The sequence below is a fragment of the Martes martes genome, assembly GCF_963455335.1.
Source record: "Martes martes genome assembly, chromosome: 8".
NCBI lineage: Eukaryota > Metazoa > Chordata > Mammalia > Carnivora > Mustelidae > Martes > Martes martes.
In genome coordinates this window covers 83,243,387-83,262,125 of record NC_137895.1, presented here as the reverse complement: position 1 = coordinate 83,262,125, position 18,739 = coordinate 83,243,387, and the positions used below count along the sequence as shown (strand labels likewise).

The 18,739-nt window shown below is 52.0% G+C and overlaps 1 protein-coding gene across 1 annotated transcript in view; it reads left to right on the top strand.

The window, feature by feature from the left end:
• Nucleotides 1-14,910, top strand: part of VDR (vitamin D receptor) — a 55,207-nt gene extending 40,297 nt beyond the window's left edge. Inside the window, exons 4-9 of the mRNA XM_080812025.1 lie at nt 223-407; nt 647-767; nt 3,881-4,052; nt 10,084-10,235; nt 10,445-10,561; nt 11,922-14,910. Coding sequence (XP_080668151.1) covers nt 223-407; nt 647-767; nt 3,881-4,052; nt 10,084-10,235; nt 10,445-10,561; nt 11,922-12,181 — 1,007 coding nt within the window. The 3' untranslated portion in view covers nt 12,182-14,910. The remainder of the gene's footprint in view (nt 1-222; nt 408-646; nt 768-3,880; nt 4,053-10,083; nt 10,236-10,444; nt 10,562-11,921) is intronic.
• The last annotated feature ends 3,829 nt before the right edge of the window (nt 14,911-18,739 follow it).

The window sequence follows — 18,739 nt, the reverse complement described above, 5'->3', positions numbered from 1 at the left end:
CCCTAAGATCCTTTTTCCTCCTATCTCACGCACCTGCCATTTCAATAGGAAACCCAGTTTTCCGTCCATGGAGTGGGCCCAGAGTCCCCCATGGCGGGAAGCCCCCCAACCCTGCGTGCTCCTCAGATCTTGTGCCTTTAGCAGCTGGAGGAGGGTTTCTCCGAGGAGCTGCAGGCCCAGCCCTCCTGAAAGCCTCCCTCTTGCCCCGCTCTCGCCCCACAGTCATCCTGACAGATGAGGAGGTGCAGCGGAAGCGAGAGATGATCCTGAAGCGGAAGGAGGAGGAAGCCCTGAGGGACAGTCTGCGGCCCAAGCTGTCTGAGGAGCAGCAGCAGATCATCGCCATCCTGCTGGACGCCCACCACAAGACCTACGACCCCACCTATGCCGACTTCTCCCACTTCCGGGTGCGTCCACGAGCGGGCTGTCTGGGGAAGGATGGGCTGCGGAGTGAAGAGCCACCCCTGGGGCGGGCACACAGGAGTGGGGACGGGAGAGCCGAGGCCAGCGAGAAACCTGGGCGAGGGTGGGGGTGCTGCTCCGGAATGGAGGAGGCCTCCCCCCCACCCCCGCGGGCCTGCCTGGAAGCCTCTCCTGTCAGAGATCGGGGACAAGGGAGGAAAGTGAGCCCATCTCTCCCTTCCAGCCTCCAGTTCGTGGGGAAGGGGGTGGAGGGAGCCATTGCTCGAGGCCCTCCTCCGTCCAAACGCCCAGCCTCTCTGGGGACTCATCTTCGTCCTGCTCAGATAACTACACAGCCTCTCTAGGTGAGTCGATGCATGCCCCCAGTGAGCCCAGCAGTGGAAGGAGAGCCCAGAGCTTCCACGGCCCACCTGTCCTTGGCCATAGATGGGAGGGTAGCGCTTTCATACCGTGCTCAGCACAGTGTCCTCAGAATACTCCCCTTTGTTTACAGAAGCGACCTAACTAGCCCAAGGGCCCATGCTGGGGAAGAGGCCAAGCTGGGCTCTGGCCAGGCAGGGTCTGTCTATAAAGTCCCAGCTCCCCACCAAGCTTCTGCTCCTGCTCTCCTCCCTGTGGGTAACCTGGTTCCTTTAACTGGTATTTTGAGCCTGGGCCTTTGCGGGGGGGGGGGGGGGGGGCGGTGTTCTGTTTTTTTTTTCCAGTTTTATTGAGATATAATTGACGTAGAACATTGTATTTGTTTCATATATGCAACATAATAATTTGATACATGTATATATTGCAAAATGATTACCACAACAACTAGAGGTACTACCCATCATCTCACACAGTCAGGTTTTTATTTTCGTTGTGCTGAGAGCTTTCAAGATCTACTCTCTTACCAACTTCCAAATATATAAAACAGTGTCATTAACTGCAGCCATCAGAGCCTAGAAGGTGACATTTCAGGTGAAGGGAGAGCATGTGGATCCCACTGCTGTACTTTCTCCCCACCCTGAGCTCTGTGGGGGGGGTCACCATAGCCCCAGACGACCCGTCATCTACAGTTCATACTTGCTTTCCTTCTTAGGGTCCTTTTCCACCTTCTTCTTCGTCTTCCTGCTCCATCGTCTCCCTACCCCCGTCCTTCATCCCTCTGCCTCTCACTCCACCCTGCTGCCTTCTGCATGGGTCCTGCAGGAGGGCAGGGGTAGGAAAACCCCTTCCTTCTGGGGAGCTAGAAACCTCAGATATGGTACTTCCAGACTTATTGATGGATCTGGGCCCAGGTCCCAGAGAGGTGGGAGGGGTCTCAGTGTCAGCTGGACAGGAATGGGAGTGGAGACAGACGTGGTATCTGCCCACCCAGGAGTGACAGGAGGGAGGTGGTCAGGGACATTGCTGAGATTTACTGATCCTTTGAGCCCCCGTCTTGGAGGGATTCTTCCCAAGTGTTGATTTCCTCTCCCTACTTTGCGGCTCTTTTCACTTGGTGGGCTATTTATTTCCATTGATGAGTATCAGTCTTCATGTTATACACTCAGCTTTTAATAATTCCATATTAGTCAATAGTTTTGATACCCTCATAGCTTAATTGATATGAGGTGCACAGCCCCACCAATGTCAAGTTCAGTACAGCATATGCTGATTTAAAGGGACACCTGGCTGGCTCAGTTGACATAGCATGCAGTTCTTGATCTCAGGGTCATAAATTCAAGCCCCATGTTGGGCACAGAGATTACTTAATTTACTAAATAAATAAATAATACGATTCAAACTAGTTAACATTTTTAATTTAAAAATATTAAGCAAAAGTCGGGGTGCCTGGGTGACTCAGTGGGTTAAGCCTCTGCCTTCGGCTCAGGTCATGATCCCAGGACCCTGGGACCGAGCCCCGCATTGGGCTCTCTGGTCAGCCGGGAGCCGCTTTCTTCTCTCTCTCTCTGCCTGCCTCTCTGCCTACTTGTGATCTCTGTCTGTCAAATAAATAAATAAAATTTATTTATTTATTTATTTATCTGTCAAATAAATAAATAAAATCTTTAAAAAAATAAAAAAATATTAAGCAAAAGTAATACATGTTTATTGTAGGCATTCAGAAAATATCAGCTAAATTATATATATATGTACATATATATAAAACAAATATATATTTTTATATATGTAAAATCTTTATTTTTTTTTAAGATTTTATTTATTTATTTGACAGACAGAGATCACAAGTAGGCAGAGAGGCAGGCAGAGAGAGAGGAGGAAGCAGGCCCCCTGCCAAGCAGAGAGCCCGACGTGGGGCTCGATCCCAGGACCCTGAGATCATGACCTGAGCCAAAGGCAGAGGCTTTAACCCACTGAGCCACCCAGGTGCCCCTGTAAAATCTTTAGATCTACTACCCAAAGATAATCACTTTAAACATTGTGATATGTCTCTTTTCCATCTTCTTTTTTCTTTTTTTTTAAGTTATTTTGTTTGTTTGTTTGTTTGTTTGACAGACAGAGATCACAAGTAGGCGGGGTTGGCGGGGAAGCAGGCTCCCTGCTGAGCAGAGAACCTGATGCGGTACTCGATCCCAGGACCTGGGATCATGATCTGAGCCGAAGGCAGAGGCTTTAACCCACTGAGCCACCCAGGCACCCCGATTTTCTTTAAATGCATATGTATATTTCCTAGTGAAATTATGCTATACATAATCTGGGAACTTGCTTTTTTCTTTTAACAGTACATCATATCATATTTTCATGTCATCAGTATACCTCTGTATTATATGCTTAAAGGCTGATTGGTATTCTGGGGTATGAATGTACAAGAACATATCTAATCTAGATTGTGTCCCAGCTTTTTATTAAGTTAACAGTATGCTTGTACTAAATACTTGCACTTATTCCAGATTTTTTTTTCCCTTAGGATGAATTTATGGAAGTGGGATTACTGATCAAAGAATATACATAATCATAGGCTTCTGACCCCTACTATCAAATAGCTTTCTAGATTACTTGCACAAATGTAGGCATCCTTTAGCACCCCATGGCCCAAGGGTTGCCTAATTCCTTGACATTGGCATCCACATTTAAACATATTTGTTTCTAGTTTATAGGTGAAAAGTCTAGATGTTCTACTCTGTAGTTCTTTGATCACTACTGAGGCCGATCCTCGTTTTCTATAAGTTCATTGATTCCAAATTTGAGGTCGTTAGAAGCCACACATGGTCTGTAAAATCATGGCTTGAGGAAATCTCATTTCTTGGAATATCTCTGATCTTTGACTTTTTTTTACTGCCTTGCTCTGCTTGAAAGAAAAGCCAGGGGGAGTCCTAGAGGAAAGCCTGGGCTGAAGAATGACCTTGGAGAGAGGCGGTCACTATGGCATTTCTGGCTAGCCCTGCAGATAGGGCAGGGGAGGTCCTCATGGGGCCAAGCAGGAAGGTATCTGGCACAAGTATCCTTAAGTAGCTCTTTCTCTCTCCTCATCCTTCCCCAGATGTGATGGAGCCAACCAGCTTCTCCAATCTGGGTCTGAGGGAAGAAGACTCAGATGACTCTTCTCTGACTCTTGACCTGTCCCAGCTCTCCATGCTGCCCCATCTGGCTGACCTGGTCAGTTACAGCATCCAAAAGGTCATCGGCTTTGCCAAGATGATTCCAGGGTTCAGGTAAGAAGAGTCAGACTCCTAGACTGAGCTAGAAGAAGGCCTGGAGATCGCTAGTCCACTGCTCCCAAAATAGAGACCCAGACCCTATCCCAGGCTTTCTACATCAGAATCTCTGGGAAGTACGGCCCATCCAGCATTACCCAGCAGGCCAGTGCTGGAGAACCATCCATCCCTGGCAGTTTCAGGATGACAGAAGAGAAGCCCAGAGAGGTTCAATGGCTAGCCAGGATCATTTGCTAGTGCTGGAGCCAGTATGCGTCAGAGCCAAGGTCCAGAATTCTAAGTTCACTGCCATGTGCACTCCAGCTGGCTTGGGTCTAATCCTCATGTTAACCCTTCAAATTAGACCTCCATTAGCCAAATCTGAAACCAAAATGAAGTGACAGAGAGGAGAAAGGGTTGCACAAGGCGACTTGTGAAATAATTTAGGGATCCCACAGGGAGACAGTTTTCCAGGCACACACAACCTGGGCCTCCTTCACCCAAATTTCCGTGAAAAGGCCTTTTCCTAACCATACTGAGACCTTTGCCAAAACAGATAGATGTAAGGTGTGCTGCTGGAATAAAGATCCTCTGTTAGAGAGTCACTGATACAAATTTCACTCAACTGTTTTATTGTTTTGGTAATAATGGCTCACATACTTATATTTAAATAGCTGTGCAGTGTTAAGGATTCTTAAAGGAAGAAAGTGTGGATGCTTTTAGTAGAATGTTGGGAGGTAGTTATAGCTATATTGACACATTATTTATATCATTTGGAGCACTGCCACACAATACATATACAATGTGATTGAGAAAGAGAAAGAAAGAAATCACTGGCACTTACTGTTGGCATCCGCTCAAGGAGCGATACCTGTGGTTGCCAGCAGAAAGGACTTCTGAGTGCTTTCTAGATGCCGATGCTCAGATTCAGTGCTGGAATTCTGGGAGCCCCAAATTATGGGACATGGGCCAGCTCTGAGGGGGAACTAACGTGATGGGCTATTTATTGTGTGGTGAATCTCTCTGCCACACAAGGAAACCATCGGACAGCCAGGTGGCGATAATTCAGAGCGCCCAGCCCAGTTCCTCCCAGTTGGTGTCTGCCCCTGAGACAGCCAGCTCTGTGATTTTCTGCCTCTCAGCAACTCAGATACAGCTCTCCTGTGCTCTTCCCTGGGGAATTCACGTGAAAATTGGAAAGAAGAGAAAAACAACAAACTCACTTACTGCATCGAGACACCTTTGGGACACCCCCACTGAGTTACACATTTTGGTGGCAGAAGGAACAAGAGCTGCTGTGTGGCATCCAGCAGGAATGAGCTACTGAGTGTCACCTGTGAGCTCAGTGTCATGCTGGGCCTGGGACTCACCCTCCAGAGCCTTTCCTTGGAACTAACAACACGTTCTGCTTAGTTAGCACAAGTTCCAGCTCCCTCCCACACTCTTCAAGCTAGTGTTTGCAAACTCAATCTGCTCCAAAGTCTTGTTTTGTGTAAACAGCTAGAGAGAAAAGCACTTCAAGGTGTTGACGGGATACCAGCAGGCCGGCTTCTCTCCTAGCTCCTGAGAGCAGTCCTCATCTGTGCAGGGCTCCTCTTTCCTAGCCTGGTGGGGAGCTCTGTCCAGATGCTCAGGTTTGCAGATTCTAAGTGGTGGCTGGGATGGCACACATGGCAACACTGTCCTTAAAAAAGCCGTTCATTTAACCAGATGACCTTGATGCAACACACCCTCCCCCGCCCTGAAGTAAGTAACCCAAACCCTCATGTTTCTCGCATGCCCTTGGTCCCCATCCCTTAACCCGGCCACATATACTCTGACACAAATAGCATGACCCAGCCCTTGGTGTCTCTCTCCAAGGATGAGTTGTAGTCTGGCCCTACATTACCTATCCAGCCTCATGACCTAAGAAATCTCAGAATGGAAGGTGTCCTGGTGAAAATGGCGCAGGCCTGGCCAAGAGCTCTGGGGTGGGGGGCACGTGGATGTGGATGCTCTCTGTGATTGGACAGAGGGGACACCGAGCCTGGACCGAAGCCAGAACCAGGCTCTGGTGGGCCCCAGATGGGGCCAGCCCCGTAGCCCTCCAGCTCTGGGGGTTTCTGTGTTTAGGGATTCTGTTTTTCCAAGAAGTGATAGAACAGGGGCTGCATCCCTGGTTGCTTTGATCCTGCTGCCTGTAGGCAGGGGTGGAGGGTGTGGGGAGGGCAGGATGAGACTTCTGCGTGGGTGAATGCGGCGGGGGGGGGGGGGGGTGGATGGAGGGTGCAGGCATGGGACCAAAGTGGGGCGGGACTGAATAGGCCGTGCTGGGTGTGAACTGCACACTGTGTGCCTTGGCCCCGCTCCTGCTTCCCACCTCCCCTCCCTCAGCCTCTCCGTCTGCAGCCCACAAATCTCCCGCCCTCAGTGCTTCAAAAGAAAGGGCTGGAGTTGGGGCACCTGGGTGGCTCTGCCGGTTGAGCATCTGCCTTCTGCTCAGGTCATGGTCCCAGGGTCTCGGGATCGAGTCCCATGTCAGGCTCTCTGCTCGGCGGGGAGCCTGCTTCTCCCTCTGCCTCTGCGGTTCCCCCTGCTTGTGCTCTTTCTCTGTCAAATAGATAAATAAAATCTTAAAGAAAGAAAGAGAGAAAGAAGGAAAGAAAGAGAGGAAGGAAGGAAGGAAGACAGGCCTAGAGGAAGTGAAATCAGGAGTGGCATCCAAATGGCCAGGAGCCATCTCAGATCTTGGAAAAAAGGACCCCCAGGTTTTACTGCCAAGAGAGGTGTTAAGAGGGACCAGGCCAAATGAGCTGGAGCCCAGCCCTCTGGGCAAAAGACCTTTGACCCCACTGCTGTTTCTATTCCCCCCCCCCCCCACCTTCCTGGGTGAAAGGCCTAAGGCCATAGTGCGGCCCACCTCCCCTGTCCTCTCCTGTCTTCACTTGGTCATCTGTGTAACAAACAGCTTTCTTCCCTAAACTGTGAAGGATACCGTTGACTAGGAAGCAGTTCCTGACCTCCAGGGCTCAGGGTCTGATGGAAGAGATAGACATTGAGACAATTGCGGTGAAGAGATAAGAACCGAGAGAGGCCTGCCGGAGGGATGGGGGAAGCAGGCGAGGAGCGGCCCGCTCTGCCTGGGGGTGGGGATGACCAGACAGACAGACACACATCTCCAGAGCACCTCACAGGTGCCCAGAAGCCGCTGGCCACCGGTGTGAAAACTGATCAGGGACTATAAATATGACACAGGTCCGGGGAGGAGGCACAGAGCCAGACCTGGCGCCTGTCAGCAGGAAGGAGCTCTTTTACTGATTTCTCCTACATTTCCACCTGTCCCCCCCACACCGGCCACCATCCCCTCTTCTGGCTGTGACTTGCACTTAGAAAGTCCCTGGGTTTCTGGCTATCATCTGATGTCGTTCTAGGTTTGCTTTCATAGAAGCCACGTGCTGGGATCACACTAGGCAAGGTGCCCCTGAAATCTCTCCTGCAAGCTTGTTCACTTCCGGCCATCCATTTTGAAAGGGCCATTGAACAAAACATACAAAGAAATGCCTCACAGAATTACTTACCATGGCACAAGTTAGAAGCAACCAAAATGTCCAAAAATAGGTGGATGGGAGACTGATTAAATAACTTTGCAGTATGTTGATAAGATGTAATTTTATGCAACTCGCTATGGACTGGGCTGAAGAAATGTTCATGACGTAGGAAGCAGAACACGATTACCAGTATGTTTTAAAAGGGAGATTTGCGGGGCGCCTGGGTGGCTCAGTCGTTTGGGCATCTGACTCGGTTTCTGCTCAGGTCATGATCTCGTCGGTCCTGAGATCCAGCCCCAAGATGGCCTCCAGTCAGCAGGGGGTCTGCTTGAGGATTCTCTTCTTCTGCCCGTCTCTCAACTCACGCACTTGTGTGCGCAGGTGCACGCTCTTTCTCACTCTCTCTCTCTCACAAAGAAATAAAAAAGAGAAAGAGAGAGATTTGTGTTTAAAAAAAGATAGGAAGGAAATACACCAAAATGGTCATTGTGGTTATGAAAATTTTTATTTGCTTTTATATTTTTTCCATATTTTGTGAAGATTTCATAACGAGCATCTTTTATTGTATAATGAGTTAAAACCAAAATGAGGCATTAGTTTTTATGTTTATTTGGCAGAGACACAGCAAGAGAGGGAACACAAGCAGAGGGAGTAGGAGAGGGAGAAGCAGGCTTCCCGCAGAGCAGGGAGCCCGATGCAGGGCTCCATCCCAGGACCACGGGATCATGACCTGAGCCGAAGGCAGACGCTTAATGACTGAGCCACCCAGGTGCCCCTAGTTTTTATTTTTAAAATGTATATGACCATCAAGAGAAAAGTGACACGGATGGTGAGATGTTTAGGCACTGTGTCTTTGGGGCTGTCTGTCTTGGAGAAGACACAGGGGCACGTGGTAACTTTCTTTAAATGGTTAAAAGACCCCCCCATGGCTAATGGAGAAGTCTGGTTCTGTGTTCCTTGAGAGGACAGAACTACATGCTCAATAGAAGAAGCTATTAACCCAGGAGTTAACAACCTCCTGGCTATCTCCGGAGACTTCAAGTACCCTGGCCCCGGAAGGATCCTGCGTCTGCAAGGAATGCTGAAGGAAAGGGGTCACATAGCCTGTAAGGGGGAGGGGCTTCCAACTCCAGCACTTGGGGACTGTTTTCAGTGCAGACCCTTTGCAGCCATCCTAACCATCATCCATCACCTGTGGATAGAGAACTCTCATCCATCAACATCTGTTTCTCACCTCTCATCCAAGTGCAGCCCCAGAGAGGATGGCAGCCCTCTCCAGGTGGAATTTCCAGGTGGAAATGTACAGTCAGGAAGAGAAAAGGAGGGAAAACTGGAAGCAAGTTGGTCCGTGGGTGCTGCTTTTTCCCTGTCATTGTTCAGGCAAGCCCAGCTTGTGACTCAGAATAGTGGAACCAGTCATTGGCCTCTTGACTCATCAGCACAGATTTATTGACCTTGTTGTGCTCAGGGCTCCGTAGTCATTGTGCGGGCAACGCTGAGGTAGTTGGGAATGGATGCCGGCCCTCAAGTAGCTTGCCTACTGGCGGTTCAGAGCCACAGACAAGCGTGTAAGGGGCGGAGCTGAGGGGGGAAGGGTAAAGAAGATGTGCAAGCAGCAGGCCATGATGAAATGCTTCTAATCCTACTGAAGGTAACCGGGGGGTCGGGGGCTCCAAGGGAGACCTCACCGGGTTCAGAGTCAGGAAGATGAGATGCCGCAGAAGAAGCAAGGTGTTCTTGGCTGGAGCTGGCGTAAGAACGCCCGACATTGAACGTGGAGTAGTATGAAGTTTCTAGAATGGAGGGTGGGTGGAGTTTGTGAAGGGAAGAGGGCTGGAAAGACAGGTTGGAGCCAAGGGATGGAGTATCGGCTTGACCCTCATGGGGTTGAGAGTCCGTGAGGGTTTCCGAACATGGGCGATATCTCGCTGCAGCAGTTATAAGCATCATGGAGGAGAGACCCTAGAGAGACTTGGTTCCAGAGTTCTAATCGGAGGCAACTGAGAAAGATGACAGAGCTCTAACCAGCACAGTACTGATGGTAGTGGGAAGGAGGTCAAGGGCTCAAGAGATGTCCTGGAGACAGGGTTGGCCGAGGGTTACTTCTGGGAAGGACCAGAGGACAGGAGGGAAGAACAAGAAGGCATGGGAGGTGTTGAAGATGACTGGGCCATACCTCTCGCTGACCTCCATGTTCCCTCTGTAACCCTGAGCATTTCCCCAGGCTCTTCTTCCTGCCCTTAATGGCTCTGGCTGCGTGGGCCTGGGGACACTGGTGAGTCCCTGGGTTTTCCCTGCCTTAGTAACTGAGCTCCTTTTCTTCCAGCCTTGGTGCACAATCACAGCCTGACATGTTCTCCCTCAGGGAAATAATCTTTTCCCTTCCGGTCAGAACCCCAGCCCTTCAGGGAAGGACCCAGGGCACACGCTGGTCACCTGGCAGGTGCCTGGAATAGCATGCTGATTTGCGTGATCGGAAGTTCTTGACCAGTAACCTGACTCCTCCCTGTCCTCCCCGGCAGAGACCTCACTTCTGACGACCAGATCGTGCTGCTGAAGTCAAGTGCCATCGAGGTCATCATGCTGCGCTCCAACCAGTCCTTCATCATGGACGACATGTCCTGGACCTGTGGCAGCCCCGACTACAAGTACCGCATCAGCGATGTGACCAAAGGTACCTTCGGGCCCCACCTCCTCCCTCTCCAGCTCCCAGACTCTGGTTCCCCCCTTCCTGGGGTCACGGGCCCCAGTCAGGCGCATCAGAAGGGGCTACAGGGAGAGAAGGGTGAGAAGTGGGCCCCATCAGGGTCGGAGGTGCGGCGCGGTGGTTTGGGTAGGCAGCTCCCCAGTTCCACCCGCAGCATCTGGCCGTCTCTCTCACAGCCGGACACAGCCTGGACCTGATTGAGCCCCTCATCAAGTTCCAGGTAGGGCTGAAGAAGCTGAACTTGCACGAGGAGGAGCATGTCCTGCTCATGGCCATCTGCATTGTCTCCCCAGGTATGGGGCCTCACAGTGAGGAACTCAGGGACGGGGAAGGACGGGGAAGCAAGGCTGAGGGCCAGCTGGGCAGGCTGGAGTGAGGAGGGAGCAAAAGGAGAAACAGGAGACACCCGCTTGGCTGGGTTTGCACAGCCCATGTGATATGTGTATGCTGAGAGGTCCTTCCCTGCCTTTGGCTCTGAGACCATAGCAGTTCCAGAGGTGGGACTTTGAGGAACCAGATGAATGGGGTTTCTCAGGCCCTAGACAGGTCTGGATGTCCCTAGTACTCAGGTTCTGCTCTTGTTTGAACTGGACTGAACTTTGCTGATACTTGAGATCACCTGTGAGGTAGGGTAGAAAAACTTGGGGCTTATACAGGCTTCTGCCTCGAAAGCTTACCTGATAGGTTTTAGAGGCTGTGCTGTGACCCTGAGCTTTTCTGCCTATTGGGGTGGGGAGAGAGAGAGTGTTTTGTGCTGTGACCCTGAGCTCTTCTGTCTATTGGGGTGGGGAGAGAGAGAGAGACTGGGAAGGAGGTTATTGGGGTCCTGGTATGTTTTGTGGTACTGGTGGATGATTGTGGTACTGGTGAAGAGGCCTAAGGGGGATAGCGCTGTCTCCACCTATGTTGAGGGAACCAGCAAATGGCCTCTGATCAGGGATGGGCTGGGGACCCATGGAAGGAACATGGGCTCCCCATCCCCTGCCCAGCCAGCACTCACTCATTCCTTCCTTTCTGCACTCAGCCATGATTTACTGAGCACCTGCGAGGTATCAGGCACTGTGCTGGGCATTGAGATTCAGCAGCAAACAGGACACAGACTTCTCTTCCATGAAGCATAGGAGGAGACATTAAACAATTACTCTTTAATGACTCATTCTCATGTGATGAAAGTTTGAAAACTAAACACGTGTCTGATACTACAGCAGGGTATAATAGAGGAGAGAACTTGATGCAGTCTGGGGAATGGAGGTAGGGGTGATGGGGAATGGCCCTTTTGAGGAAGATCTTGGAAGCTATTGCCTGAAGGGTCAGCTAAGTTCCAGACAGAGGGAACATTAATGTGAAGCCTGGAGGCCAGAGGGCACGGCACATCAGGTTACTGCTGGAAACATGGAGCCTAGAGACGGAGGCAGAGAGTTGAGCTGGATCCAGGCCTGATGCAACCTGGGACCCTTGACCCAAAGTGCAAGGGGAAATGGTTGAGAGGTTTTAAGGGGGACTGTGGTGTCCCGGGTCAGCAGCCATACAGGGGATGACCTGGGAGGATACTGAGGTTGAGTGTCTGGGGGGAGGGGTCCTGGGGAGATAGAGTACAAAGGGACCTGGCTCAGAGCTTCTGTGCCCTCTCCTCCCGCCTCCCTGTGCTCACAGACCGTCCTGGGGTGCAGGATGCTGCCCTGGTGGAGGCCATCCAGGACCGCCTGTCCAACACACTGCAGACCTACATTCGCTGCCGCCACCCGCCGCCGGGCAGCCACCTGCTCTACGCCAAGATGATCCAGAAGCTGGCTGACCTGCGTAGCCTCAATGAGGAGCACTCCAAGCAGTACCGTTGCCTGTCCTTCCAGCCTGAGTGCAGCATGAAGCTCACGCCCCTCGTGCTGGAGGTGTTTGGCAATGAGATCTCCTGACTAGGGTAGCCTTCCTAGGCTCCTGGGCGGGGCTGCTCCTCTGGGGCCTTGTGCCCCAGCCTGGGGCGTGCTACTGCCTGGCACACTTTCCCACCCCCTCTGGAGTTCAGCCCCTCCTCTCCCACCTCCCCTGCCCACCCAACCCAGCCTGTCTCCTGTCCAACCTAACACCAGGGCTCCCTTTCCTGCCAGCTGTGGGCTGCCCCCAGTCCCTTGAGACCTCAGTGAGGAGTTGCTGTTTGATAAAGAAACTCTAAGGAGGGGAGCGGGGACAGATGTTGAGGGTGGGGCCTTGCCCAGGAATGGCCCTACGGATCCAAAAATGGCTGCTGGTGGATGCTGAGGGAACAGTGAGGCGGGAAAAACACACCCATTCCTCAGGGACAGAGTTACCTGTACCTCCCCCCGCTCCAGGCCTGAATGTCCAGAGCCAAGTGGGGATCTCCTTCCCCACTGCCTCCCCCATGATGATGAACTAGTCACAAACCCTCCCCCACCCTCCAACCCTGTCCCATCCTACTGCCCATCTGCGCTGTTTTGTCCCAGGGCCGTGTGCCAAGATGGAGCCTTCTCCCCTTGCCTTCTCAGCCCTGGCCTGTCTAGGATACGAAGGTCACAACTCCCCCCTCACCCACCTCTGCTGGCCAAATGGCCCTCCCCTAACACGTCAGTGCCCACCTTTATCCCGTTGCTATGGTAACATTCTTCCCAGAAGTTGCTTCTGGTGGGCCTTCTCCACATGGCAGGGACCACTAGCCCAGACCCCACCCGCTGAGGGGCCCAAGGAGGGATGAGAGCAGGGCCCAGGAACTGGGGGATGGGCAAACCCAGCCTCACAGGAGAGTGGTAAATGGTGGCCATGGCTGTCCCTGTCTCCAAGCCCATGGCTCCTTGCCCTGGATCTAAGAGGTTGGTGGAGACCAGAGCTCTCCTTCCAATGATCTACGTGGCAAGAGTGAGTTGCAAAGAAATGCCCAGCAGCATCTTCATCCCCCCCTGCCAGTCCCTTACCTCCCGTTCAGGAAGGAGAACCAGTGGCCCTGGGTGCTGGTGGGGCCTCACCCTAGGATGGTCAAGGGTGATCCTGAGATGGGCAGATTCTCCCAACTCCCCTGCCGTCTGGAGAAGCAGTGCCACTCTGCTTACTCTGCTTACCTGTGGTGCCAGCTCTTTCCCACCTAGCAAGGAGGGATGGAAGAGAAGAACCTCAGACCCCCACAGGCCAGACCATGCCCTCCCAGGGGGCCCATCTACGTGTAGTTCTGAGACTGCCGTCCCCCCGAGACCTGCAGCTAGTGCTCCAACACCTCGCTGTGGGTAGTGGGGGAGGGGTCTGGCCTCAGGTGGCTAGGTCAAGGGAGCATCAGGGTGGGGTCGTGTGGGGTTGCCCTTCCTATTCTCACTCCAGGACCCCGAATCCAGAAGGGATGGGGGCTACTGAACTTGAAACTCCATTTTCCCTTCTATAGCTGGCCCAACCAGGGAGGTGGGAACACTCACTCTGTTTCCTCTGGGGTGGGGTCCCCGGGTGAGTGAGATGTAGGTGTGTGGGACCGCTGCGGAGGGGCCCCCTCAGGAGTTGGAGAGGGTCCCTAAGATTGTTGCTTGAGTGTGGGGAGTACAGCTCCATTCGGTGCCTCTCTGGAGAGGAGTTCCTGTCAGCCTCTACCCTCCCCCACTGTTCCCAGAAAGCCCCCGGGGAGCAGGGAGACTTCCATGGGGAGCACTGTCCGTGTCCACCGGGCCCGGGCTCCTTCTGGTGGAGAAACCTCTGACAGCCACGTTTCTCACGGCCCAGGGCCTCCAATGTGGCCGAGGCCGATATTTATTAGCCAGGAGTTGTTTTCAGAATCAGATTCCATCTTGCACCACATTCCAATGTAGCAGGGATTCCTTTCCTACCACGGATGAAGAGAGATTTATGGGGGAAAACTTAAATTGTAAACAAATTCTATACATCAGCTGTTGTGATTGTCCTCACTGGTATTTCACAAATGTGGTAGAGGCCCTTGTTGGATTTTGGCTGCAGAAGACATCGGTCTGGCATGCTAGTCGGTGGGCAAAAAGGCTGAAAAATCGCCGTACTAGTTCACCTCCCTTGCTAAAGAAAACCTGACTCTTGGAGGAGAGTGTGGTCCCCAAGCTCAGACACCTAGTTAGAAAGAGCTCCAGGGGGGTGCCTGGGTGGCTCAGTGGGTTAAGCCTCTGCCTTTGGCTCAGGTCATGATCTCGGGGTCCTGGGATCGAGCCCCGAGATTGGGCTCTCTGCTCAGTGGGGAGCCTGTTTCCCACTCTCTCTCTGCCTGCCTCTCTGCCTACTTGTGATCTCTCTCTGTCAAATAAATAAATAAAATCTTAAAAAAAAAAAAAAAAAAAAGAGAGAGAGAGAAGGAAAGAAAGGGCTCCCGGGATGGGCCTGGTCTGGGGACTCCCCGCCCAGTGCTCTATTGGCTACACCACACTTGAGCTCAGACCCCATTTCCTCCCCTCCCCCAAAGATGTCCCTAGTCCTCTAGAGGAGGGTCTGGATTTTCAACAGCAAATCTAGATCCTGGACCCCTGCGTTCCTTCCCTGAGTTGTCACCCTGCTGACCCATCAGGAGAGGGAGGGACACCTCAGCCTGTGTCTCAATGTGAATCAGACCCCCCTTCCAATGTGGCCCAATGGGGTCTCTGCCTCAGCTCTGTATAATGCTGTTGCCTTATCAATAAAATGCATTTGTCTTTGTAATGTTTCTACCTTCCCAGTTCTCCCTCTGGCCCTGCCTGCTGTAGGGCACTGGACTGGAACCCTGGAAACTACCAGCTCCTCAGCCGTGGGGCCCAGAACACCAGCTCACCACCGAAGGGATGTCTGGGAGTGGGGAAGGAAAAGACAGGAGGAAAAGTGAGGTTTCACAGGACTCAAGTGGGAGAAAATATTATTGTCTGTTCTATTTTAGAATGAGAGAATGAAGCTAGACATTTAGGAGTCTAAAATGGTTAAAACCATATTATTGGAAATGCTGGAAAGTGTGCACCTAGATGTCAAAGATGCAAGATTCTGGGAGATGGGAAGATCCTTCTGTGGGCTAACGAGGCAAGCTGGGGAACGCAAGGAAGGCCAACAGAAAAGGTCGTAATGTAAGACAGATTGGGGAAAGGAACAAAGGAACAAAAGAAGGCTTTAAAGAGTGCCTTCTCAGTGATTTCCAAAGAGAATAACAAGTTGCCAGAAATTTGTCAAATAAACAAATGAAGAAAGATTTGCTAATGGTAATAAAATTAGCTGATACTCACATAGCACTTACTTTGCAACAAGTACTACTGTAAATAAATGTTTTAGGCAAACCAACTTGCTTCATACTTGTGTGGATTCCAGGGGAGCTGGGCTACTGCGAACCCCATCTGACAGAGGGGTAACTTGCCCAAAGCCCCACTGGTGTCAAGTGACAGAGATGGGATTTGAACCCTTGGCAGCTGGCTCCGGAAGGCATTAATTCACTCCTGTACCATTCTGCTTCCAACTGAGTTGAGGAGCCTGGCAAATGACAGATAGTCTTGTCAGCTCTCTACTGAAGAGGATGTAGGAGGGGTTCCCGTTCCCACAGGAGGCCCTGGCATGTGTGATGATCAGACAGTGCTCTACTCATGGAAAGCCTGGGGTCACCTATGCTGGGTCCAATCCAGTGTGGCTCTTACCTGAGAACCTCAAGAATGAGAACCAGGCCACTGTTGGCAAAAATGTGCCTCGTATTCGAAATGCTGTGTGGAGAATTGCAGATGCTTCCTGTGCCTAAACAGACTCCCAAGGGACCCAGAGGAGCTGATGCGTCCCACTCTGTTCCCCAAGGAAGGGAGATGTATGACGAAGGCCACATCCCCAAACTCAGCAAACAAAAAGACCCAACCAAAGACACAGCACCGTGCTCTGTGAATGGGGAAATCATGGGCAAACGGGACATTTATTTTAGGATAAGTCAGATAGTCTGGAACCCTGCAGGTGTGATTTACTTTAATTTTTCAGAACTATCTGAAAGGCTATAGTGTGCCACCACAAGATGGGTTGGTAATAGAAGAATTGGGGATAGGGCCCGAGGGCTATTTTGTCCCGAAAGATGAATGGGCTTCGAGAAGGAAATCAACAGCTGCCTATACGGGCATGTCTCCAGCTGGAGAAGTGTGAAGAGGAAGGTGTGGAAAACCATTAGGAGAATCTGATTTAGCATTTTACGGATGATCGAGAGGAATGCAGGGTCTCCAAGGCTGTGTGTTCCCATAAACGGAAAGGAAGGCACCCCCAAAAGACCTTAGTGTTGGGAGAAAGCGATGTGAAGTTTCCATATTGCAAGCTTTGGTTCTGCGCCCGTGCTGTTCAATGCTGTGGCCACAGGTGACTATTTAAGTTGAAATTCATTAAAAGTAAATAAAAAGAAACATTTAGCTCTTCAGTGACGCCAGCCACATTTCCAGGGCAACGGGAACAGACAGTCCAGACTCAGCATTTCCCTCGCTGCTTGAAACCCTGCTGGACAGGGCTGGTCTGCACACGGCGTTCTTCCCTGGTACTAATCGTGTTGATCTGCTGAGCAGACAGCCACTCTACTCGACTGTAGCTTTTCATAGAAGCTATGAAGGAAACATCCTCCCTTTACACCAGGCAAGGCTGGAACTGGGCGGCTGTGAATAGGTCTGCTCCTTAAAAGAGACAGAAAGGGAAAGCTCAGGCCATGGGGTTGATAGCTCCCGAGCTTTATGTGACAGAAATAGCTCAGCAGCATGTGGGGAAAGATGGGTTCCTTCAGCCCCGGGGGGGGGCACACAGATGGCACCTGTCTGGAGTGGCTGGAGCCTTCAGGTCGGTGATTCCTGCTTCGGGTGGGGCTCCTCAGAGGCTGTCTGCAGGGTGGGATCTCTCTCCCAGCCCAAGGGAAGGTCTCGTCCTGCCCGTGTCCTGTCCATTCGTACCTAGTGTAGGCAAATCTGTGCCCAGGAGAATGAGAAGCAGTGGGTGGCAGGGGTCCCTGCTCCAGACGGCTGCAATCGTCTTGGAGTCTCCATATTCAGACAGGTCATACAGGATGTATGAGGGAGTGGCTAGGCGGGGTCCCAGGAAGCTGACTCTGAAATGCAGAATGAAGTACGGGGAGCTTACTGAAGAGAGATGGAAGCAACAGGTCAGGAAGAGGGAGAACTAGGGCCACGGTGTGATCTCAACTAGCCCTGCTGGGGAGTTCTGAAACTGGGATGACCCTTCACAGGGCCCCAAGTTGAGGTGAGGAAACCGGCTTTTTTATCCCTGCATCAGCAAGTCACTGGATGCAGGCCAGTCCCCAGGAAGAGAGTGTGACCTTGACAGGACCTTGAGCTCCGTGGCTCTTTTCAGCCAAGGGCAGGTAGGACTGGAGGTGTGTCTCTTCACAGTTTGTACAACCAGATGGGACCTTTCAGAGTGAGCTGCTCTGCTCCGGGAGGAGCCAGAAGGCTTCCAAGCCCTGCCCTTTGGCTCTCTGGAGGGGGGCTCCAATAGTCCCCGGAGCTCCCCTCCAGAGGAGAGTGTTTCTGGCATCTTCCCAGCTAGGGACGATCTAGTGCTCTTTTCCTGAATCATCCTGAACTTCACCACTAGGTGGTGTTACTGCCCTACAGGGACAGGCTTGAGCTACCTGCTTGGCCTCTTCCCCCTCTCCTCCCTCTGTTTCCGGCTCTGGCCTCTCTCCATCTCTTGAAAGCAGCTGAGATCCAGCAAGGTCCTGACTCCCCGCTGCTGGAGGTACCTGGTTGGTGCTGTTTCTGCCTCCTCATGCCAAGGACCAAGCAGGATGGACAAGGGACCCGCTCTCTGGCTTCCCAGGCTATCCCTGGAATCACAGCTGCGGGGTGTGGGGGGCAAATCTGACACACCTTAGCTAAGGGCCCCCCCAAGACTGAGTTCTTGTGCCTCTGGGCACCTTCCATGCTGGCTCCAGGTTCCCTCTGAGGTCCAGCCTGGTTGCGTTGGCTTTATTGCGTTCAAGCACAAGCACCAAGTTCAGTGCTGGGGATACAGATGTGAGTAAGACAGCCACTGCCCCTCAAGAAAGGCACAGTCCAGGAGGACAAGACAGACCTACAAACAGAGCATCCCCCAGAAACACGTGCAGAAGCCACCAAGTAGATGGAGAGTCCATCACTCAGCGCCATAAACCGCTGGGTCACCACCCTAGCTCTGGGGGAACTTGGGCAATTTTCTAAATTTTTGAGCCTCAGAATCTTCACCTACAGAATGGCAACAAAATAGTGCCTACCTCTGGTTTGCTGTTGTGATGGAATCTGTGTAAAAAAGAACCCCACTTCCTGGATGCAGCCCTGACTCAGAAACCCTGGGCGGCATCATTATTAGGCTTCAGAGCAGAGGGATGGTCCAGTGAGTTTTCATTAGGAGTTGACATTGCTCCCATCCCCTGACCACGCATCCCCACTGAGCCCTCTGGACTCACGCCGGGTGGTGTCCTCCCTCAGGACGGGAGGGCTCCTGCTCCCCAAATAGCTGTTAGAGCCCGGGGAAGGAATCATTGTGCCATCTGGCCACCAGAGGGC